General features: G+C 42.8%; 1 protein-coding gene across 2 annotated transcripts in view; it reads right to left on the bottom strand.

The window, feature by feature from the left end:
- The window catches only part of CUNH15orf39 (chromosome unknown C15orf39 homolog), a 94,909-nt gene that overhangs the window by 52,080 nt on the left and 17,448 nt on the right, over positions 1–25,381 (bottom strand). For both annotated transcript variants that reach the window (XM_073652863.1, XM_073652862.1), the window contains exon 2: positions 5,382–9,224. In XM_073652863.1, the coding sequence (XP_073508964.1) occupies positions 5,382–9,224 (3,843 nt within the window). The remainder of the gene's footprint in view (positions 1–5,381; positions 9,225–25,381) is intronic.

Raw genomic sequence — 25,381 nt, 5'->3', positions numbered from 1 at the left:
AATGCCCTTAGTGAGAATAAAGGATGCAGGTTCTGGAGGAAAAACGGAAGTAAGACTGCATGATTGTGCGTTAGCCTTCACATTCTTGGACTCCGGCCTAAACGTGATAGAGAAATTTAATCTAGAAAAATATAAGGACCATCTGCCTTGTCTAGGATTTAGTCGTTTAACCTATTCAATATACGCTAAATTCTTATGGTCAGTGACCACACTGACTTGATCAACTGCCCCTTCCAAAAATGTCTCTATTCTTCAAAGTCTAATTTAACAGCAAGCAACTTATGATTCCCAACATCTTAATTTCTTTCAGCAGAAGAAAATTTTCATCCGAAAAAAAAGCACAAAGCAGCAAATTGGTCAGAGTTTGGCACCCTGAGATAAAACTGCTTCTACCCCGACTTCTGAAGAATCCACTTCCACAATGAATGGTTCTTGGAGATCGGGTTGGATTGGAACATGAGTAGACATAAAACACTTTAAATTTTTTTAAAAGCCCTCATAGCATCCAATGGCCAAACCTTAAGATCCACCCCTCTTCCCCATACAAGCAAGGTCAGTAAGAGAGTTAGCAATCTGAGAAAAAGCCCTAATGAAATTTCTATAGTAGTTGGCGAATCCTAGAAAATGTTGCAACACTTTCAGGACACTAGGTTGGACCCAATCTATTACAGCTTGCACCTTCCCAGGATTCATCTTAAGCCCATCAGCCGATTAAATTAACCCCAGGAATGAAATTTCCTAAACAGATAAAATATATTTCTCAATTTTAGCAATCAAAGAATTCTCCCTCAACCCTTGTAATACTACATACATATGTTCCTGGTGAGAATCCAAATCAGGAGAAAAAAATATATATCATTAAGGTATGTCACAACAAATCTCACAATGCAAACAGAAAAAATACCATTCATAAAGTTTTGAAATACTGCTGATGCCAAATGGCATGACAAGAATTTTGAATAAATCCTCAGACATTAAACTTCTCTGATAACCCTTCTTCATGCTTAGCACATTGTAAACTCCTCTAAGGTCAAGTTTAGAAAACCATCTTGCCCCTATAAACTGATTATATAGGTCAGGTATGAGTCGAAGTTGGTATGTATTCTTAACAGTGATTTTATTCAGTTCTCAGAAATAAAGGCAAGGATGGAGGCCACCATCTTTCTTTTTTACAAAAAAAATCCAGCAGCTGCAGGGGGCGAGGAAGGACGGATATGACCTTTCCATAAATGTTTGTTTACTAAATTTTTATGAGGGGAAGTTCAGGCCCAGACAATTGTACAGAGGAGCTTTAAGTAATTTGGCACTAGGGACAAGATCAATAGAACAATCATAAGGACTATGGGGAGGTAATGTCTTCGCCTCTCTTTCTGAAAACACATCTCCTAAGTTTCAAGTATCCCCACAGACCCTCCAGACCAGCAGAGCATATTTGAACAGAATGAAGACATTTCTTACGACAATTGAGGCCCCACTTAGCTTCCTTCTGACACCAATCAATAACAGGATTGTGAATAAGCCATGGAAGCCCCAGACAATACAGGAAATGGATTCAGAGTGAAATGCTCTCACTTGAAGTGTGAATTCCAACGTTACCAGTTTAACGAAGTTCTGAAGTAGCAGTGTTTTGTCAACAGCAAAAATTTGAATGGGTTTTTCCATACCAACTGTCCCTAATCCTAATTTCAGAATTTGTCCCGAATCAATAAAGTTAGCTGCAGAACCGCAGTCAATGAAAGCTAATGCTGGCAACACCTGGTTCTTGAAGGACAAAACCGTATTAAGAAGTACATTATCACAGGAGAAAAAAGGTACGTGGAATTCTAGGTGACCTCCTTGACAATCACCCAGACGTTTTCCCGATGGCTTGCTCGCTTAAGTCGAGTTAGACAGTCCTTTATAAAATGTCCTGCGAGACCACAGTATAGAAAGAGTCCAAGATCTTGTCTATGTCTTTTCTACACAGCGCGAAAACTGACAACGCCAACCTCCAATGGCTCCACTTCAGATAGGACATGCGCTGGGGGAGCATAACAAGCACCCTGCTGCTCACCACATCTCTCACAAATTCTGTCATATGGCCTGGGTCATGGCCTTCACCAAAGAACAAGGGGAATCATGAAGAACCAGAGCACCCTTCAGAGTCTCGAAAAGACCTTTGCAGAACTGGCACCCGAGAGATGTATCATTCCACACAACTTCAGCGGACGATTGTCGGAACTCACTGCAGTAGTCCTCAGCGGTGCGGCCCCCCTTTGTTCATGATCTTTGCCTCAGCGACCTGGATCCTGTCTGTGGGGACAAAGAAAATGCCCAAGTCTAAGGGATACCTTGCAGTAGGGACATGATTATGCCCACCCACTGGAACTCATCAGCCTAAAGACCAAGATTGCAGGGTAAAAAATAGGTAACAACTCTCCCTCAACACCCTAAACTGGTTTTTCTCTCCCGAAAAATTAACAGGGAGAGCCAGAATAGGTTCAGGAGAGACCAACTGTACATCAGAAGGTACAGACGTCACAGCCACTGCCGGCAGTCGAAAGCTATAGGAAGGTTTCATCAAACTAAAATATCTGACTCTAACGGATATTGCGACGATTCAAGACTCTAGTGCTCCTTAGCCATGTAGGAAATCATTTGAGTCAGATTCACCACCTGGTCAGAGCGTGTGTGAACAGGATCCATACTGGAGAAAAAGACAAATGTATAGGCCAGTTGTAATGTTACAATGAGTCACTTCTTACGGACAAGACATGAGTCGAGGAAGTCAAGGAGTCCAAGGTCATAAGCCAGGAGAGTACGTCATAAACAGAAGGGTGAGACAAAGGCGTAGTAGTCAGGTCACAGTCCAGAGTCAAAATTCCAAGAAGGTAGCGGATCAAGGCAAGGGGGTTAAGCAAACAGATGGTCAAAGGTAAATAAAAGGTTGGGCAAGAAAGATCAGAATATAAGAACTTAGAGCAAAGAGCAAACACACACCACTTGAGGCAAGCTACAACTGGCAATATTCTAATTATTGCTAGCCAGCTAATCACCCAGAACGGAGGACACCTGGAGGACACCCCCAACAAGTCAGACAACTGAGCTGTCATTCACAATACTGACAGCTCAGCACACCTCTGCCTCAGATTGGGAAGCTTCGCTGTTGCTCACAGCGTCCTTAGGACACTGTGCTTGGTATGAATAGTCATTCTGTCATATATATGTATAGAATCATGTTAACATAACTCAGTTTTTTATCTCTAACTGCTTTAATTTTACCAATAAAATGCTTTGACTTTGTTCCTGCTATAAACCTGTCAATAAAATTAGTAATTGTTCACCTACATATAATTTAGGATCTTAGTCTGCCAACCATTGTACTTCAGCCTAAATAACTGCCGAATACAATGTTTTCTATCCAAATATAATTATATAAAACACCAAGCAGGCTCAGTTCCTTAAAAGGTAGGAAAATTGTACACAGATTTTCTGAAGAGTTATGAGCTACTGATACTAAAGAAAACAGCAGCAAATCAATTATTGTAGCCCCTCTGTATGCAGAGAGGCAAGGTTTAAAGGAAGTCTGTCACCATTTTGAAGTTATCAGACCTCTGCTATGGGCATACAGCGTATAGAAAAGTAAATCTATACATAACTGTAACACCCATGGTGAAGGTCACTGTGGTCACTGTGGCCTCCCCTGCGCCTGTGCAATAGAGCACAGGAGGAAACAAAGTGTGCTCCCTGTGAGCCGCGCTTTGCGCATGCGCCGGGAGGTGAGGAACTTGTGACATGTGGGGAGGGGGGGAAATATGGTAAAAGTGGACATAGGCGGGGAAATGGTGAAATAATAAGCAGATGGACGGGGATAGCTTGGCGTCCAGGGAACGCCAAGCCTGTGAAAAACCAAGAAGATAAAACTACATTTTTCTGCATTCAGACCTCTACCATGGGCCATACAGGTATGTATAGATTTCCTTTTCTTTACCCTGTATGCCCATTGTAGATGTCTGATATCTCCAAAGTGGTGACAGATTCCATTTAAAGACAGCAGGTGTATTAATTAAATTAATGAACTGAACTATAAAGAAAGATTTTTACAACTTCAAATGCTTATTTGGCAAAAGAGCATTCATAAGGGCACTAGTTCCTGATCATCCACCCGTGTAAACATGCTAGCTAGCCTGCAGTAACCAGCCAGACCTCTTTTCATTTATCAGAATGGATTAATCCTAATTAAACCCCTTACCATTAAAGGACAAAATTGTACGTCATACATTGGCTCCCTGTTTTTGATGTGGGCTCAGGAGCTGAGTCTTCAACTTTGCTGGCAGATTATTGTTGTATTATGCAGCAGTCATCTGACTGAACAGGCGATTGCAGGTTCAGAAGTCCCATAAGCAATACAGTAAAAAAAAAAGTTTTTGCAAATATGAAAAAAATTAAATAAAAATGCATATATTTATATATGTATATATTATATTGAATTAACCCAATCGGTATATGGCATCGTGAGGAAAAAATCTAAATGCTAGAATTGCGGGTTTTTTGGCTGCCCATCACCGCAAAGGAATGAAATAAGAATCAATCAAGACATCATATCTACCCCAAAATGGCATCAATAAAAATGTCAGCAAGGTGCAAGAAAAAAAAAAGGAAAAACGTCACACAGCCCTATGGACTGAAAGCTGGAAAAGTTATAGGTCATGAAAAGTGGCCAGACAGGCAAAAAAAATGTTTTGGAGGGTTTTTTTTACCTTTTCAATTAAAAGAAAAACAAATTCAAGTATATGACTAGGAGAATCAAAGTGCCAGATCATTTTTACAGTCAAATCAACACTGTAAAAACAAAAACCAATGGCGGAATTACGCTTTTTTTTTTTCTTCACAATTATGATGCACTTGGAATTTTTTTTCCTGCTTTCCAGAAGATCACAGAAGAAAATGGATGGTGTTATTCAAAATTACAACTTGTCCTGCAAAAAAAAATAAACTCTCATTCTGTTACGGCAAAGAAAAAAAACTAGGTATCTTGGAAGAAGGGGAGGCAAAAACTAAAGCACAAAAACAGGAAAATCATTGGTTCAGGAAAGGGTTAAACATATTGCCTTCTGATTTTTGGGGACAATAATGGTTCTGAAAGTAATTTTGATAGAAAAGAACATTTTTTTCCTTAATGTGGTTGTCTCAAGCATCTGAAAATACAAACATTCAGCGGGAAATGTCATAAAGCAGAAAGTTAGAAAAGAAGGATAGCTATTCAGCAAGCTAAGTTATAAACAAATTCAGTAAAATACTCTAAACTGCCGCTTGTTAAATAATACCTAAAAACTAACAGCATTTTTTAAAGAAAGCAGCATGTAAAGTACTAAATTCAATAGTAGACAAATGCTACTCACCGAGCTCCTGCTGTATAGAATGTTTGCAAAACAGACACAGCAAGTCTGGATAAACATCAGGAAGCTGTTTCAGAGCAAGTAATTTTAACATTCGAGAAGGGCAATCTTTCAGCTTGGTCTCTCTAAGGAGTTTTTCTTCAGACAAAGTAGTGGGACGAAGTTCAACCTTGTGCTTCTGCAAAATTTTATCAATAGCAGGACCCAACAATTCTGAAAACAAAACTTCCTTTACCAGATAGATCGGGATGAAGATTGCACCTGCTCGTATGACATGAGGAAAAGGGCAGCTCCGGGTAAACATGAAAGTCTCCAACTGGGACAGCAGCTTGTGAATAAGTAAACGAACTCCATCGAATGCAAGCCACATATCATGGTCTGGCAAGTCTAAGGACTGATCATTTAACCTAGAACTATTTTTAGCCTTCACGGTTGCCTTGCTTCCCTCTTCCTCTTTGTTTTTTGAGAGCCAGTCCTCAAGCAAGTTAGGAGGAGATCTAGCAATACAACTAGTGACCGTTGTGAGCACAGAACGGTGAAGTTCAGAAAACTGCTGACCAGGACTACTACTAACAGGAGGTTCGCCAACACTTGCCAAAGACACATTAGCTTCTCCTAGGGCTGGAGAGGATTCGGGAGCACTGGGAGGCAGAGACTGAACCATGTCAGTTAAAAATGGGTTTGACACATTCTGGGAGATGGAGTAGGTAGTAGGTCTATGTGACTCTTCCTCAGATGAAGAAAACTTGTTCATTTTGTACTTCCGAAACATGAATGATTTTGAACTCTGGAAGCCATTACTTTCATTTTCTGAACTCGAGGGTGAAGAAAGTGAATGGCACACTTCAAGGTTTTTTGTTGCAATTTGCATAGGACTCTGTATAGATGGTGGCTGTGAAGCTTGTAGCGCTATAGTGTTTGTGAAGTAAACAGTAGGTGATGAGGCCACTACAACTGGCAAAATGGTCCTTTGGGTCTGTAAGTTATTCACAAAGATTGAAAAATCTGAGTGACTGGAATGTTGTACTGAAGCATGAACAGGCAACGTCCTTACAGCCTGACTTGTACAGCTGGAAAGGTCATTGCTTTCATGTACCCGAGAAGAATAATTATCATGGAGTTCGAGGGACAGGCTTTTGTTTGAACGCGATTTGTAACTACCTGCAATGTTATGGGATTTGCTCTTATATGGAAATGAGTGATTCTGTTGAACTAGTTGTGGTAAGCGTTCAATCACCTGAGATGGGGAACTTTTTGGATGCTGGCTCGGAAATCTTTGAGTACTTTGAGAATAATCATTCTCCTGATGTCGACTGGACAAGGTTTTGGTGGCCAGAGACATTGAGCTTTCCTTCAAATTGTTATTTTCTGAGTCTGTAGCTTGAGACTGGCAATTCTCCCGGAACATCCATTTGTGGGTCTGAGAAACTATGTTTCCCGGCCTTTGGCAGAATACATTTTCATTGGACAGTCTATTCTCTTGGCTTAAAGAAGACCGCTTGTCAACAGGTGGACAGCTATCTTGACTCTTGACTTTGATGTTAGAGGCTGCTTTAGAGGAAAAGCACTCCAGTCCCAACTGTAAAGACCTAAAGCCATCTTGACCCTGAATTTGATTTCCAACTTTACCAATGAATTTGACTGCTGAGACAGTTTGCAGGGTATCCTTCTCACGGCAAGAAAAATCTTGTTGGCTACAAGGATGGGAACCGGATTGAGGTAACTTTTTTAAGCTAAGATCCAGTACCACAGGTTCGATGCCTGTACTTTGTGCAGACACCTCTCGTTCTCCAGTTTGAACACATTCTCCATTTTTAATTTTTACATTCACATTCTTAGCTCCAACTTCTTCAGTGATGCTATAAACTCCTTCAGTTTTTTTGGTCCTTTCATCAGAGAGTGGAGCTTCTAAGAAACCAGAGGCTCCATTGTCTGCTTCAGATTCTTGATGTGTAGAAAAAGGATGAGGGGCTTTTCCTTCTAAATAATCACGGTATGGGGCAAGGCTAAACACATCATTAATAACTGGCATTGGTGGGGATTCTGGGTTATCAAAATTCACATTTTCACAGACAGAAGTAGGAGCCGATTTTGGCTCGTCAGCTTCCACCACATTAATTTCACATTCTGGAGACAATTCATCATGTCTTGATCTCACATTGTTATGATTCATTTGATACTGACAGCCAACTACAGAGACAGAGGAAGGACTTGGAACTATTGATTCTGCATGTTCTACAGTTATGCATGATCTACTACTTTGAATAGTGGTAGTGTTTTCTACAGCTTTGACACCAGTAACTCTACTGTCTTGGTAAGACTGGATCGAGCTATGCAATGAAGATTCCTTTAGTGTAACTGAATGCCTACTAGCATGTTGACCAGAAAAAAGCTCATGACTGGACCCAACTGGAGTTTGAACAGAACTGGTACTTTGTTGAACAAAAGCAGCATGTGTAGTTGGACCAGTAAAAGGATCTCGATAGTAGTTTGTTATAGAGGACTGCCTATTTGTTGGGGTTGAGTCAAAAAACATTTCTTTGTTAACTCTGCTAGAGATCCCACATATATCTTTATTCATCTGATTAGAATGCACCAACAAATTCTTATCTCTTTCGGGTGAGCACACTGGAATCTCCATAATGGTTTTGTGGGTACTTGTGTTTACTAGAAATGGTCTCTTACTTGGTTGCAAGGTTCCATCAAGGTGAGATGTTTGTACTCTTAGGTTTGCATTTACATAGCCTGAATGCATATCGTGTGCTTGATTTGGATAAACTGTACTCCCCCTAACACTGTGGGGAGACCTTGTTAACTCCGAACTGGTAGAAAGTGGAGAGGATCTTTGGTGTATATTATCTATTGTATTACTGTAAAGATTTTTTGAATGCAAATGCCCCAGTCTGTGATCTAAGCTCCCTTGATATGCACTAGGTTTTTTTTTATGTTGTGGAGAGGGTGTTGTAAAGGCTGAACTTCTATGTTTCCCTAAAGGTATATTGCCTTCACCATAAAGAAGCTGTACATTTTGGTGAGCAACTGAGTGACAGGCATCAGTGAAAATGTCTTTTTGGGAACATGTTGCAGAAACACCAAGACTCAAATCAGCATTGTGTCTGTAAGCAGAATTTTGCTCTTCTAAGCCATGAGACAGAGAAGATGGGCTCCCAGCTACCTCAGGGTAAGTGATTGGCATGGAGCGGTGCTTCTTTGTTCCAGAGGCATATAATGGTGACGTTGAATGAGCAAAACTAGCAGAAGGACTCCATTCCACAGCAGGTGGACATATGGGTTCAGATGCTACACAAACACCCATAGATTGAAAACCCCTCAATCCATATGCTACATCCATAAAATTGCTTGTATTTCTGTAAACAGGCCTGGGCATTGCAATTGGAGGGCACGTACGTGGATATGGCATATGGTAACCATGTCCTTGGGGATTTTGGTGAACAGAAACCTGATTTTTTTTATTATCTGACAGCCGCAAAGGGTTATGTGGTCTTTCAGTATGTTGTCTTTGATACTTCACTGAAGTTTCCCTAGTTTGCAGATGCTGATTTAGGGTACTGCCTGCATACTGTAGATATGCTGAAGAGCTCCAGGGACTCGAAGATCCATGCACCTCAGCATCAGACATAGAATAGGTCATGAAGTTCTGACATGACTGCAAATCCTGTGTGGCTGCAATCCCAAAACAAGCTGTAGAACGTTGTGGTGCAGACTCCAATCTGGATAACTTATTGTGCAACATATGATCCAAGGCGCCAAAGTGTCTTTTTCCAGCCATTACTAATACAAGTTGGTATTGTCTTACAAGAACTTCTTGTGGCCAAGTCGCTTTCCCTGTAAAAGAAGAGAGACACTGAATACAAAGTTGTAAAAGATATTTTGTAATATAAAAATATTAAAATAGCCATTGTTCATTACTACTCAAAACATTGTTTGTAATCCATATAAGTGAGCATAATACATTAACAAAAATAATTCAACAAAGAAAAATAAATAAATAACACTGACTTACAAAAAAAAAAACACAAAACTTTTTTTTTCTGTTAAAAAACACCACCATACTTATAGGAAATTTATAATTAAAAAAAAAAAAAAAATTAAAAGCATTAATGATTTTATTTAATATTTTAATTTGGTATACAATATGAAAAGTGATTTAAATGGTTTTTATATTTTCACCACCACTAGGTGGAGCAGCTACTCACATTAGGCATGTAAAGCAATTGTATTGCTAGCTCATATTAGACTTCAGTAAGGCTGTGTGCCCACGATGCATTTTTTAAGCGTTTCCACAGCGGCAAAAACGCTGCAGAAACGCTTAAAAATCGCATGGTAAAAGGCCTGCCATGTTCCCCAATGATAATCTGCATGTGCTTTTCACATGCTGTGGAAACTTCCGCTGCGGATTATCATTGCGGAAAAAAACGCAGCACTACCAATTATTTTGCGGAAGTGCTACGTTTTCGCCACCATTGACTTGCATTAGATCGCATGGATTACGCATCACTGCATAAGTAGATGCGCATTCCATGCGTTCTAATGTGCGGATGTTACCCGGGTCTATAGAGGAGGAGACTCTCCTCCGGACCTGGGTACCATAGAACCTGTAAAAAAAAAAAAGAATAAAATAAAAAATATATACTTACCTTCTGGCGGCCCGCGGTGAGCTCCTCCTTGCTTGGCAGCAGTTCGCGATGGAATGAAGGACCTGCGCTGACGTCAGAGTCATGTGACGGGTCACGCGACGCTGACGTCGGCAGGTCCTTCACTCTACCGCTGCCGGCAGCTGGGACAGAGGAAATCAAGACTCCGGGGGCCATCGGAGGGTAAGTATACATTTATTTTTTTATTTTTTGACATTCTCTTGGGTCACACTATATAAATCCAAGCCGTTTGCATGGATTTATATATAGTGTGCCAAGTTGTTAAACACTTTCCAAGTGATGCTAAAATCGCTTGGAAAGCGCTTGTCAACCCGCATGCGGAAATGCAAGTGAAGAACGCTTCACATCAGCATGTCCTTGGCAGGAAAACGCCATGTACAATCCGCATGCATTTTTTTCTGCCAGGGAGATGCAGAAACGCTCAGGAAAAAATCCTGAGCATTTCTGCATCGTGGGCACATAGCCTAAATGTGCGATGTCATCCCCCTTCTGGGTGTTTTCACAAGTAGTGGGGAGGATAAAGTTTAGGAGTACAGCGCAGAGCCATTTAGTTGGTGACTGCAATGTAATACTGACATGTGGACAGTCTTGAAAAAAAATTCGGACGTTTCCAAAAATAAATAAATAGTTAGTTTGTGCCCCCATTTTCCAACACCAGTAACAACATTATTATTTTTCTACCAATGGAGAGGTGTTTGGGCTTGCTTTATTTGTGTAGTCATCTGATGATGCTTTTATTGATATTATTTTGGGGTACATATGATGTTTTGATTGCTTTTTATTACAATTTTTATTGGGAGGTGAGATGACCAAAAAAAGCGCTATTCTGGCATTGCAGATTTAAATTTTGATAGACCGGATGCAGCGATAACCATGTTTAGTTTTTATCTTTAATGAGAGTGAAGGGGGATGATTGTGCTACTATTACTAGGCTGAACGATCTGTTTTCACTGCAGGAAGAAATCAAGTCACTGCCACATTCCCTGATGCTCAACCTGCTGTCACTTCTCATCACTACTTGCTGTATTTCTAATCTCCGGCTGCTGTGCTCTGCACATTGTATTTACTGGCAAGTGGCCAGAGTGGTGACAGCAGGTCGTGCTCCAGGGCATGAGGCAGTGACTTCTTCCTGCAGCGTGAACAGGTCGGTCAACCTGGTAGTAGTAGTACAGTGGCAGGCTGCCCTTCCTGTGGTGAGAACAAGTCAAAGTCATCACCGCATCCCACCTGACCTGCTGTCACCGCTCACTGCTAAGTACAGTGTTCAGAGAGCAGCAGTCGGCGATTATTGTACTACTGCAATCTGAATACTGTAAATAGTGGGCACTAGGGTTGTAGTGTTGAGCAGGGGTCCGGGCACTGGTTGTGACTTCTTGCGATGAGAACATGTTGGGCAGTCTGGTATACTATGGCAGGCTACCCGAACAATTCTCATCGCTGGATGAAGTCACCGCCGCAGCCATGTTGTCTGACCTGCTGAAATCACTCACAGCTAAATACAGTGCAGGAGCTGACAAAGGTTAGACTGCTATGCTCTCAAAGCTGTAATTAGCATTGAGTGATCACAGAGGAAATTTGCAGCTCAGCGCAAAGCGCTGGGCTGCAGTACAAAGGCACCTAGCTGAAAATGCAGCTGGTAACTACACATGGCAGGGAGCGTGCACAGTCCCCAGCTGATGCAATCCTACAAGGTACAGCTGTCAGACTGGCTGGGAGGCGAATGAAGACACTTGTTACAAGTTCTCTCATTATATAGTTGGACATTTAATTATCAGGATTAGGCCGCGGCCCCACTATCAGTATTTGGTCAGTGGGAGCCAAAACCAGATGAGGAACAATCAGAGAAAAGGTATAATAGAAATAAGTGCAACAATTCTGCATTTATCACCCACTCCTGGTTTTTGACGCCATTTGATAAAAAAAATGAACTTTTTAGAATTTCTCATTAAAGTACACTCTGCACCCCATCTTGACTGCACAAATTTCTACATCTGTTTTTTTTCACATTTATTAAAAAAGAAAAACTGAAATATGACATGGTCATAAGTATTCAGACCCTTTGCTCAGTATTGAGTAGAAGCACCCTTTTGAGCTAATACAGCCATGAGTCTTCTTGGGAATGATGCAACAAGTTTTTCTCACCTGTATTTGGGGATCCTCTGCCATTCTTCCTTGCAGATCCTCTCCAGTTCCGTCAGGTTGGATGGTGAACAACCATTTTCAGGTCTCTCCAGAGATGCTCAATTGGGTTTAGGTCAGGGCTCTGGCTGGGCCAGTCAAGAATGGTCACAGAGTTGTTCTTAAGCTGTTATTTTTGCTTAGGGTCATTGTCTTGTTGCAAGGTGAATCTTTGGCCAAATCGGAGGTCCTGAGCACGCTGGAAGAGGTGTTCATCCAGAATCTCTCTGTACTTGGCTGCATTCATGTTTCCTTCAATTGCAACCAGTCGTCCTGTCCCTGCAGATGAAAAACACCCACATAGCATGATGCTGCCACCACCATGTTTCACTGTTGGGATTGTATTGGGCAGATGATGAGCAGTGTCTGGTTTTCTCCACACATACCGCTTACAATTATCGCCAAAAAGTTCCATCTTCGTCTCATCAGACCAGAGAATCTTATTTCTCATAGTCTGGGAGTCCTTCATGTGTTTTTGAGCAAAAAATGCGGGCTTTCATATGTCTTGCACCGAGGAGAGGCTTCCGTCGGGCCACTCTGCCATAAAGGCCCGACTGGTGAAGGGCTGCAGTGATAGTTGACTTTGTGGAACTTTCTCCCATCTTCCTACTGCATCTCTGGAGCTCAGCCACAGTTATCTTGGGGGTTCTTCTTTACCTCTCTCACGAAGGCTCTTCTCCCACGATTGCTCAGTTTGGCTGGACGGCCAGGTCTAGGAAGACTTCTGGTGGTCCCAAACTTCTTCCATTTAAGGATTATGGAGGCCACTGTGCTTTTAGGAACCTTGAGTAATGCAGAAATTCTTTTATAACCTTAGCCCGATCTGTGCCTTGCCACAATTCTGTCTCTGAGCTCCTTGGGCAGTTCCTTTGAACTCATGATTCCCATTTGGTCTGACATGCACTGTGAGCTGTGAGGTCTTATATAGACAGGTGTGTGCCTTTCCAAATCAAGTCCAATCAGTTTAATTAAACACAGCTGGACTCCAATGAAGGAGTAGAACCATCTCAAGGAGGATCACAAGGAAATGGACAGCATGTGATTTAAATATGAGTGTCTGAGCAAAGGGTCTGAATACTTATGACCATGTGATATTTCAGTTTTTCTTTAATGAGAAAAAAAAATGAACTTTTTAGAATTTACCAAATGGATGCATTGAAACAGAGTGAAAAAGTTAAAGGTGTCTCAATACTTTCTGTATCAACTGTAAAAGAGAACAAAGGTTAGGTTAGTGGCAAGCAAAAGGTCTGTGGAGGCTACAAGACCAACATCTTAAATAATTCCAGCTAATAGAACAAGGAAGGATCTCAGAGAAAGTGCACACATACTGTACAATGTGAGCTGGCACCTTCACAAGTCTAGATTTCAATAATTCCCTCAGGACTGAAGGATTGATCCCATGACAGTTTGCAATCAAAACAAGAGTGTAATCTAATCAAGGAAACGAAGATGACAAACACTTAATGTACAATAAATACAGCCATACATGAGTCTATGTAATCCAAAAGAATATGGCTGTATTAAAATACAACTACTCTCTTGCTAAAGAGGTTTTCTAGTTTTGGTAAACTATAGTATATAAAGGCTCAGTTCAGTGTAAAAAAAAAAACTGCTTTAGGCTACGTTCCCACAATGAGTTTTTTTACGCTGCGAATTCTCCATCATCAAAAGCTCATCGTGGGCACGTAGCCTTACCCTTTTCGAATTCAGTGATGTGTCTCCTCCGCTGCCCCGGTTTCTGCTGTAGTATGCAGGGCTGATGTCACAATGACAGCACTGCAGCCAATTATTGATCTCAGCGGCACAGCTGATATAGTCGGCACGTACTGCTGGACATGGGGGAAGTGAACTGGGACAATAGTTTACTTAAACCAAAAATAAATAAGTATGGCTTCAATATGTTAACCCCTTTACCCCAGGGGGTGGTTTGCACGTTAATGACCAGGCCAATTTTTACAATTCTGACCACTGTCACTTTGAGGTAATTACTCTGTAATGCTTGAACGGATCCCACTGATTCGGAGATTGTTTTTTCGTGACATATTGTACTTTATGATAGTGGTAAAATTTCTTCGATATCACTTGCGTTTATTTATGAAAAAAAAATCGGAAATTGGACAAAAATTTTGCAATTTTCAAATTTGAATTTTCATGCCCTTAAAATCAGAGAGATATGTCACACAAAATAGTTAATAAATAACATTTCCCACATGTCTACTTTACATCAGCACAATTTTGGAACCAAAATTTTTTTGTTAGGAAGTTATAAGGGTTAGAAGTTGACCACGATTTCTCATTTTTCCAACAAAATTTACAAAACCATTTTTTTTTAGGGACCACATCACATTTGAAGTGACTTTGAGGGGCCTTTATGACAGAAAATACCGAAAAGTGACACCATTCTAAAAACTGCACCCCTCAAGGTGCTCAAAATCACATTCAAGAAGTTTATCAACCCTTCACAGGAATTTTTGGAATGTGGAAGAAAAAAAAATAAAGTTGTTTTTTTTTTTTTTTACAAAAATGTTACTTTAGCCCCCAATTTTTTTTTATTTTCGCAAGGGTAACAGGAAAAAATGAACCCCAAAATTTGTTGTGCAATTTCTCCTGAGCACGCCAATACCTCATATGTGGGGGAAAACCACTGTTTGGGCATATGGCAGAGCTCGGAAGGGAAGGAGGGCCATTTGACGTTTTGAATGTAAAATTAGCTTGAGTAATTAGCGGACGCCATGTTGCATTTGAAGAGCCACTTATGCGCCTAAACAGTGGAAACCCCCCACAAGTGACACCATTTTGGAAACTAGACCACTCAGGGAATTTATCTAGATGTTTGGTGAGAACCCTGAACCCCCAGGTGCTTCACAAATGTTTATAATATGAAGAAGTGGAAAAAAAAAATCAAACTTTTTCCATAAAAATGATGTTTAGCCCCAATTTTTTTATTTTCACAACGGTAAGAGGAGAAAATGGACCTCATAAATTTTTGTGCAATTTCTCCTGAGTGCGCCGATACCTCATATGTGGGAAAAATATACTGTTTGGGCGCACTGAAGGGCTCAGAAGGGAAGGAGCACTTTGACTTTTTGAACGCAAAATTGTCTGGAATTGAGAGCGGACGCCATGTCGCGTTTGGAGAGCCCCGATGCGCCTAAATTGTGGAAACCCCCCACAAGTGACCCCATTTCGGAAACTAGACCCCTCAAGAATTTTATTAAGGGGTATAGTAAACATTTTGAACTCAGAGGTACGACAGAAATTGGTAACATTAGGTCATCATATTGAATAAGTTGTCATTAGTCTTGAGCGCAAGTGCTCGCTACTTGAGTTTGCATCGGTTACTCAAGTATGCACCATGTATCGCGGGTGCTCGAGTGACATGCTAGATTCCCCGCCCCATGTGGGGATTGCTCGTGCATGGCAGACAATCCCGGCAAGGTTTTTTGGCAGCAAAACATATGGGGCGGAGACTCAAGCATGTCACTCGAGCACCCGCGATACTCGGTGCATACCCGAGCCCCCGATGCAAACTCAAGTAGCGAGCACATGTGCTCAACACTAGCCTCCATATCGTCATTTTTTTTCTTTATTTTTGAAAAAACTCACAACTCTAACCCTAGCACAACCCTAAATCAGAGAGATATGTCACACAAAATAGTTAATAAATAACATTTCCCACATGTCTACTTTTTTTACGCCTTTCCTCGTGCGATATAAGTGATTAGACTACTTTATTATTCGGATCGGTGCGGTTACAGCGATGCCAGATTCATATCGGGTTTTTATGACTGCCAGCTGTCACACACTAAAAGACCTTTTTTTTTTTGCAAAGACTAGCTTTTGCATCGCCATATTTTGAGAGATATAATTTTTCCATATTTCAGCCAACAGTCATGTGAGGGCTTGTTTTTTTACGGGACCAGTTGACATTTATATTGGTACCATTTTCAGGCACGTGACATTTTTTGATCGCTTTTGTCATAGAAATATTAATCATTTCTCCCAAACCACTCTTCCTCCCTTATCGGCCATCTGTCAGAATAGAAATGCTGGCAATCTACGGAGCTGTCTATGCAAATTAACACACAAAGGAGAAGTGGCTAATCGGCAAATGCTAGTACAAAGGGAGCTACTAACCCAATTAACATACAAGTGTATTTTCTAGTGATGCCGACCTGTGACAAATATACACCTAGGTGAGAAGGATGCAATTCCTGGCTTCAAAAGAATTCTCTCTCATCCCAAGGGCATCCCACATTTGCTCAACAGAAATCTGCAGTCTCGCCGACACGAAATATCGGAAGCTCTATACTTCCGATAATAATGGGACACATTTTTAGTGGCAGGGTCAGCTAAGGAACAATATGCACAGTTTTCCGTAGCTGTGAGCCCCTCCGGTGAGCTGTGGCGCAAAAGTACCAGAATAACGGACCGCATCTATGCCATGTGTAGTCTCTAAGGAAAGATAAATTCGTAATAAAGCATATGGCGTCACTTGCAATCTTCTGTGATTAACCAGCGATAAATTATCATGGAAGTCAGATATTTTAATAAAAATATGAAGGCTGGAGCCCAGCCCACGTGAAGTCATCACAGAGGATGTGTGGGTAGGTCCCCCCTTCGACACAAAAGACCCAGCCGAGGATGGGTCAGCACTCATGCCGAGAGTATATATTTCATATAGCAGGGGTCACGTTCACTGAACGGGCATTGGAGCGCCTCCCCTCCAGCTAGACTGAATCGTCTCTGCAATCTTTTTAGAAAGTTCTTCTTTAAGCACATTTTATTTGTGTAACTGTATATTCTGTACTGTAATGTCTCCCTTTGTAAAACCTTTTGTATATTTTTCATAAAACACTGTCTCCTTTTTGGGATTAAACACGTATATTACTTACCAGTAATGTGTTTTTTCGGAACCCATGACGGCACAACGGGAGAGAGGAGATCCGCCCTTCAAGGACAGGAAACCTTCAAGATAAAAAGGGCGGTGCCTCTCTCCACATCAGTGGGTTACAGAGCATGAGAGGACTCTCCGGTTAGAGCACATAATTTTATTAACCATAAACGAATTTCACCCATGTGAATACTAAACACCCACCAACCAGAAGGTGAACACCATAGTGATAGGGAGGGAATGTAAAGGTGCCGTCATGGGTTCCGAAAAAACACATTACCGGTAAGTAATATACGTGTTTTTCTGTCACCCATGATGTCACAACGAGAAAATTACAGAGAACTAGGTATGTAAGGGAGGGACCACAGCCTGCAGAACCCTTCTCCCAAATGTGAGATCAGAGGAGGCAGAAAGGTCAAGTCTATAGTGATTATAGAAAGTGGACGGAGATGACCACGTGGCCGCCTTACATATTTGCTCAATGGGCGCGTCCGCACTTTCTGCCCAGGAAGCAGCCATGCCCCGTGTAGAGTGGGCCTTCAGATTGTTAGGAGGATCTCTGCCTGATCCCGTATAGGCCATCGTGAAGGCTTCCCGGATCCACCTTGATAGAGTGCCTTTTGAGACCTTTGATCCCTTTCGGGAGCCCTGAAAGGAGACAAATAGAGCCCTATCCTTCCTCCATGAGCTTGTGGATGCTAAATAATGTATAAGGCATCTCCCGACATCCAAGGTATGAATTCTTTCCTCCTTGCCATTTTCTGGTTCAGGACAGAAGGAAGGTAGGGATATCTCCTGAGACATATGAAATTTAGAAACAATTTTAGGAAGGAAAGCAGGGTCTGGTCTCAAAACTACCCTATCGTCTAGCACTAAAGTAAAAGATGGATCTGCAGACAAACTCACTAACCCTCCGTGCTGATGTTAAGTCCACCAGAAGTATTGTTTTTAGGGTGAGTGATTTTATGGACCCTGAGCTAAGGGGCCCAAAGGGAGAACCTGTTAACGCGTTTAGCACTAAGTTTAAATCCCAAGAAGGCACCCTTATTATAGGGGCTGGATTGGCTCTACTGCATGCCCTCAAGAACCTGGAAATCCATTTGTTACCAGCCAGATTATAATTATACAAGGCCCCTAAGGCAGAGATTTGGACTTTTAAGGTGCTAACCGCTAGGCCTTTCTCCAGCCCTTTTTGAAGAAATTCCAAAATGGCTGTTATGGGAAACCCTCCCCCCCCTACCCCCCGAGGGAGAATCCCTGAGATGACAAGAACTTCTTCCAGACTCTACTGTACATTTTAGTAGTGATTGGTTTCCTACTACCTAGAAGAGTAGTAACTAGATTCGATGAGAAACCCCGACCCTCTAGCAACGACCTCTCACGTTCCAGGCCGCTAAGTGCAATCCTTTCACCTGAGGATGGAATATAGGACCTTGAGCAAGAAGGTCGGGAGTCTCTGGAAGAATCCAGGGGTTCGTGACTGACATGCTCCTTAGCCAAAAGAACCATGGTCTCCTGGGCCAGAAGGGGGCTATGAGGACCACTCGAGCCTGATCCTCCCGGATCTTTCTCAACACTGCTGGAATTAGGCACGTTGGGGGAAAGGCATAGGCCAGACTGAAATCCCATCTGCACTGGAAGGCGTCTACTACTAAAGGGTTTTCCGTGGGATTCAGGGAGCAGAACTTTTTTAACTTGCTGTTCTGACGGGTCGCAAACAGGTCGACCTCTGGAGACCCCCACATGGCCACTAGCTGGCGGAAGACTGAGTGATTTAGAGTCCATTCTCCCTGCAATAATGGCCTGCAACTTAGAAAGTCTGCCTTCATGTTGTCCTCTCCTCTGATATGAAGGGTCTTTAAAGAGAGAACCTCTTCCACTAGAGAAAATATCCTCTTCTCAATCTGCATTAGTGATTTTGAGCGATTTCCCCCCTGGTGGTTTACATATGCCACCGTGACCTGGTTGTCGGACAGAATTTTTAGGTGATGCCCTCATAGAAGGGGTAAGAAGCGGATTAGTGCCTTCTCTATTGCTCGTAGCTCCCACATTTTGGAAGACTCCAGACTCTCCTCCTCTGACCAAGTCCCCTCTATCGGGCGGTTGTCTAGGTGCGCCCCCCACCCCCTGGGGCTGGCATCCGTAGTAATCACTCTGGTAAATTGGGGAACCCAGGGGATGCCTGTCAGGAATGTGTTTGTCTCTAACCACCAGTACAGAGACTGAATTACATTTAGTGGGAGTGTTAACCTGCCTCCAGATGTTACCCTGAGGATGATTTTGTTCTTTAGGACGTCCCATTGCAATTCTCTTGAATGAAATTGGGCCCAGCATACCGCTGGGATGCAGGAGGTGAGGGACCCCAACAGAGACATGGCCCCCCTGAGAGTCATTACTGGGTCTGTTATGGCTGTCGAGACTAAATTTTTTATCTTCTCTCTTTTCTGCTCGGGCAGGCGGCATTCCTGTCGAACCGAATCCAGAGTAAGGCCTAAAAAGATCTGAGTTGTATGCGGGATCAGTTATGATTTTTCTAGGTTTAAACACCATCCTAAGTTTTTTAAGATGGTGCACACCTGATCCACTTGGGCCAGGCAGTGATCGTAAGTTTTGCCCACTATTAGGAAGTTGTCCAGGTACGGAATGATCAATCTGTTCTCCTCCCTGAGATGAGCCGTAACCTCCGCTATAAGTTTTGTGAATATGCGGGGCGCTACTGCTAGGCCGAAGGGAAGAGCTCTGTACTGGAAGTGCTTGACAACTCCCTGTACAGTTACGACTACTCTGAGGTATTTTTGAAAGTCGTGATGGATTGGCACATGGTAATACGCATCCTTTAGGTCCAACACTGCCATGTAGCAGCTTATCATTGATTTTATCGTTTCCATCTTGAATGATGGAATGTTCAGGAATTTGTTTAGGCCTTTCAAGTTGAGGATGACTCTATATGAATTGTCCGGCTTCTTTATAAGGAACAAGGGGGGATAGAACCCTCTTCTTTCTTCTTGTGGCGATACCTCCAGCAAGACGTTCTTTTGCAGGTGACCTGAAATCTCTTCCTCCAGTGCCCGCTGTTCTGGTAGAGAGGATCTTAAGGCAGTCGGGATAAATTTCTCTGGTGTGTTCCTCAGAAATTCCAGTTTTAAACCTGATTTTACTAAATTGAGGATCCACTTGCTGGAAGAGATCCTTTCCCAGGCTGGAAGGAAGAGAGAGAGCCTCCCTCCCACCTGGGATAGAGTGTCCTTTTGGCAGTTTGCGACTATCCTGGGAGGGCCCGCCGAACAAAAAGATCCTCCCATCTAGATTGTTCTGTGGACGTCCTTCTGCGGCCAAATTTCTTCCTCTGAAAGGACTGCTTAAAAGTTGAGAAGGAAGATTTAGGAAACCCCTTTTTTGTTGTCACCTGCTTTCTCCAGAATTGTGTCGAGAGGCACTGAAAAGAAAATCTCCCTCACACGGAAGAGAACATAGCTTTCCCTTTGTTTGTATGTCCCCCGGGCAACATTTCAGCCAGACTGCTCTACAGCCGGCATTAGACAGGGGCGCAGATCTTGCTGCTAATCTGGCAGAATCCGCAGAGGCGTCCGATAAGAAGGCGGCTGCTCGTTTCAATACAGGTAGAGAGGCCAGAATGGAGTCCTGTGACTCGTTGTTCTTAACCTGGTCTTCTAACCTGTCTAACCAAATCATAAGGGATCTTGCGGTACAGGTTGCAGCTATGGCTGGTTTCAATGCCCCTGACGATGACTCCCAAATACCCTTAAGGAAGGTATCTACCTTTCGGTCCAGTGGGTCTTTCAGCATCCCTGTGTCTTCAAAAGGGAGAGAAGATTTTCTAGAAGCTTTGGATACCGCAACATCCAGCTTCGGGGCTTTATTCCAGGAAGCTGTATCTTCCTCACTAAAGGGATATTTCCTTTTGAAGGAGGATGGAGGGGGATCCTTTTTCTCCGGCCTATCCCACTCCTTCTTGATAAGTCCCTGCACCTTATCATTAATCGGGAAAACTATGTTTTTTCCGATCCAAGGTGCCGAACATAATATCCTGTACCGAATTTTTTTTACTTCTGGTCAACTAACCCCATTGTGGACCTGTCGGCTTTACTAAGCTATCCACACTTTCCAGGGGAAAACAATGATCTGTGCCTGCCTCGCTATCCGAAGAATCGGATTCAGAATCTGAAAGGGTGGGTGGGGTTTTTGCCCTATGGGCCTGGGATGCTTGGGAAAACGACTTAAATGATTTTTCTACCTCAGACCTAATAAGGGTTTTTAGATTTGAAGAAAAATCCAGGGTTCCCTCCGAAATTGTTTCCTCAATACATGGCTGGCATAATCTTTTGGGCCAGTCTTTAGTCTGACCCCGTTCACACAGGGCACATACTCTGTACTTGGATTTCTCCGTACATTTTTTAGGGACATCCTGACCATACAAGGGAGGAAGGAGAGGGAGAGAGAGAGACAAAACAGAAAAAAAAGTCTACATTAATACGTCGACTTTCACGTAGCTCACTCACCACCCAGTAGATAAAAACAGGGTACCGGAACGGGAGGCAGGACGGTATCCGATAAGTCTCCTCGGGAGACCGCGGAATCATCGATCCTGCAGGAGCTATGCCGGCTGGATCTTGAATCCCTGGTGCTGCGAGTCACAGAACGCCCACTGCTCTTGCTATGCGGTGGACACTGCTCCTGGGTGCGCTTCTGGCGCCGAGGATGCCGCGGCTGCTCCGTCTCCTCGGGCTGCTGCAGCTGCAACATGGACTGCTGCTCTTGCTGCTGATGCGGTGGGGAGGGCTGCTGTGAGGCCATTTGCACTGCACCCCTGCCTGGCCAGTTATCTACCCTTAAGTACCCTTATTGTGCCAGGGAGATCACCAGCCGGCGTCCCCGCAGCTTCCGGTACCTCCCCCGAAAATTACATCAGGGGGTCAGAGGTCCCGGCCCGAGTCATAGGGGCGCGACTTCCGCGTCACTTCCGGTCGCGCCCCGTGATGTCACATCCAGGACGTGGGGTTTGCCGGCTACCATGCTGTGTAGGTGCCGCAAACTCCCGCCCGCACGCAGGGAGACCACATGCCCCCCGCGGCGCTTCCAAGAACCACGGGACTGGCCGCAGCAGAGAGTGTGCCCGGCCAGCACCGACCGGCCCCAGCCCAGGTAAGATGACTTGCAGCTGTCGCCGCTGACAAGAAGGAAGGTCCCCCATCAAGGACAGGAAACCACTGATGCGAAGAGAGGTGCCGCCCATTTTATCTTGAAGGTTTCCGGTCCTTGAAGGGCGGATCCCCTCTCTCCCATTGTGCCGTCATGGGTGACAGAAAAATATAAAATATAATAGTCCTGTTTCTTTTGTCCTGTAATCGTTCCTCCCCCGAAGTCATATATGCTACCAGAAAACAGGCGCCCAATCAGGCCTATATAATATTTCAAAATTGATTGGTGGTGGCAGCGAATAATATTAATTGGGCTATCGTCAATCTGGCCATGACCGTACGGGGGCGTATAAACATATAGTATGCGTTGGAATCTGGAGGTGTGTAAGCTATATGCTCACTGGTCGCTTGCAGATATCTACACAGTGAGTAAACAGGATCGTGTGCGCGCGAATCCCTGACAGCTTTCTATTCCGATTTTTTGGGAGGCAGAATAAACAAGAAACAACAATTCAGGAATTGTTTTTTTGTTTTTTTTTTATGCCATTCTGCGTGCTAAGATTGATAAGACAGTTTTATTCTTCAGGTCAGTACGCTTACAGCGGAATCACATTTATATCTTTTTTTATGTTTTGGCGCTTTTACACAACAAAAGCCATTTTATAGAAAAAAAAAAAATTCGGCATCACTTTATTCTGAGAGCTATAACTTTTATTTTTCAGCTGATGGAGCTGTATGGTGGCTTGTTTTTTGCGGGACCATTTTTATTTACATTCGTCTTTTTGATCGTGCATTCCATTTTTTGTTTGGGGGTATAATGATAAAACATTGTTTTTCTGATTTATTTTATTTTTTTTAAACCGTGTTCACTAAAGGGGTTAACTACTGGGCCAGTTTTATAGGTTAGGTCGTTCCGGGCGCGGCAATACTAAATATGTGTACTTTTATTGTTTTTTTTTTTTTTTCAGAATAATATTTATTCATAGATACAATATATTTTTTATTTTTTGGGGATTAATTTTTTTCATTTTTTTTTTATATTTTTTTATTTTTTTTCTTCACTTTTTGATATTTTGTTAACTTTATCCCACTATGGGACTTTCATTTTTTTCACCCAGATCGCTTGCATAGCATAGAAATGCTGCAGCAGCATCTCTATGCTATGCAAGCTGCAGCCCTGCACACACAAGTTAGTTAGATCGTGCACTGAGCACGATCTACCTAACTTCCTGCTGTCTGGTGACCCGGATGTCGTCATGTCGTCGGGTCACCATGACAACCACAGGGACCCCGCACAGACAGCACGGGGCACTGGAGAAGATCTAAGTAAGCAGCGCTTACCTCCCCTTGCCACCGGAATGTTGCGATCAACTTCGATCGCAGCATTTCGGGGGTTAATGTGCTGGGAGCGGTGCGGGACCGCTCCTGGCACATAGTACCGGGTGTCCGCTGTGGCAATCAGCTAACACCTGGTTGCGATCGCCCCGCACCGCTTGTGTGCGGGTGCGATCACATTCTGCGTAATAGTATGTCCCTGGTCCAATAGGCCCAGGGCACAAGGACGTACTATTACCGCAAATATTAGAAAGGGGTTAAAAGAGTAACAGTTTTAATTTGTTTCATATATTAATAGTACACGTGAAAATAAACAACTTTATAATATATCTTATTAGAGAAATCTGCTTCTTTTTCCGCCAGGACGAATCAACCATTTATAAAATTGTCAATTCCCGGGTAAAATCTGTATTCACTTTAGACAAGATTTACATATCTGAAATAAAAGACAATAGTTGGTGCTCATAAAATTCTCTAGGAAGGGAGGATGAGGGAGGAGCTCTGCTTCTAGCTCCTCCATTCTCCTCCGTCTCCCATCTACATAGAATCTTAGTTGTACCAACTGCCATCTCCAATCATGGGGTCACCTGGGGAGGGGGTTCTGCAGTTTTGGGCACCTTAGGGGCTCAGCTAATAGCGCCCACAGCACTCCTTCCCATCCAACCCCTGCTGTGTGCTCAAACCGTAGCGTACAACCACATATGGTGTACTGCCACATTCGGAAAAAATTGTGCAACAAATTATGGAGTCCAATTTCTGCTATTACCCCTCATGAAAATTATAAATTTGGTGCTAAAACATATTTTAGTGGAAAAATGTAATTGTTTGTTTTCACAACTAAATGTTAAAGTTTTTTGAATCACCTGTAGGTTAAAATGCTCAGTACACCCCTAGATGAATTCTTTGAGGGGACTAGGGAGCCAGGACCACATGTTTTCACTATCTGTCATACTATATTATGCAGGTATTATATTAGCATGATATTTTGACAGCCTTATCCCCCACTAAGGGTGCTACACACAGTCAGTAGTATATTTGCATTCTCTTGTGATTTCAGTGAGGGTTTTACATATACTCTTATGTGCATGCTCTGTATGTTTACTCTGGATAGGCTTGTCCCTTCTTTGGCAGAATATATTGCTCATTTTTTCAGCTTCTTGTTCTGGGAAGGTTAACTATTTTGATATATATTAGTTAAAAGCATAAGTATTTATCCATGTGGATGTTGCTGAGTGAAAATTGCAAACCTGCCATTGTAGTGCCTGTACATTGTAGTGTCCAGTACATTATGCCCAGCTTGTGCTGCTGGACACATGCACCCATAAATTAAATGGGCTCTCATCGCTACAGAGATGCCAAAGATCTGAAAGCTAAATGTGGCTTTTGCACACTGTGGGGCTCAGAAGGGAGGGGGACAATTGGATTTGGGAATGCTGTATTTCTTTTGGGGGGACGAGGAGCCATAGTGCTTTTCCGTAGCCTTTTTACTACCAGTAATGTAGACTTTCACTTTCAGCACTCTGATCACAATTACAAAGCATGCAGAAGCATGGTTATGCTTTATAACTGTCAGTGCTGCACTGACACAAGTTAGATAGATCATGCACTGATCATGATTTAATTAAGTTGCTAGCCCTGGAAGTCCGGATGTCATCACAACATCTGGTCACTCTGGCAACAATCGGCCCCTTGCGATAACGTTTTAAGAGCGCCGATCGGAGGGCATAGGGAGCCTTCTGTGCGCACAAAACCGCCTGGACA

The sequence above is a fragment of the Phyllobates terribilis genome, unplaced genomic scaffold (genome assembly GCF_046119375.1).
Source record: "Phyllobates terribilis strain yellow unplaced genomic scaffold, ASM4611937v1 Scaffold_11__3_contigs__length_659146591, whole genome shotgun sequence".
Lineage (NCBI taxonomy): Eukaryota > Metazoa > Chordata > Amphibia > Anura > Dendrobatidae > Phyllobates > Phyllobates terribilis.
Note: the sequence above shows the minus strand (reverse complement) of the source record. Positions and strands in the feature narration are given on the sequence as shown.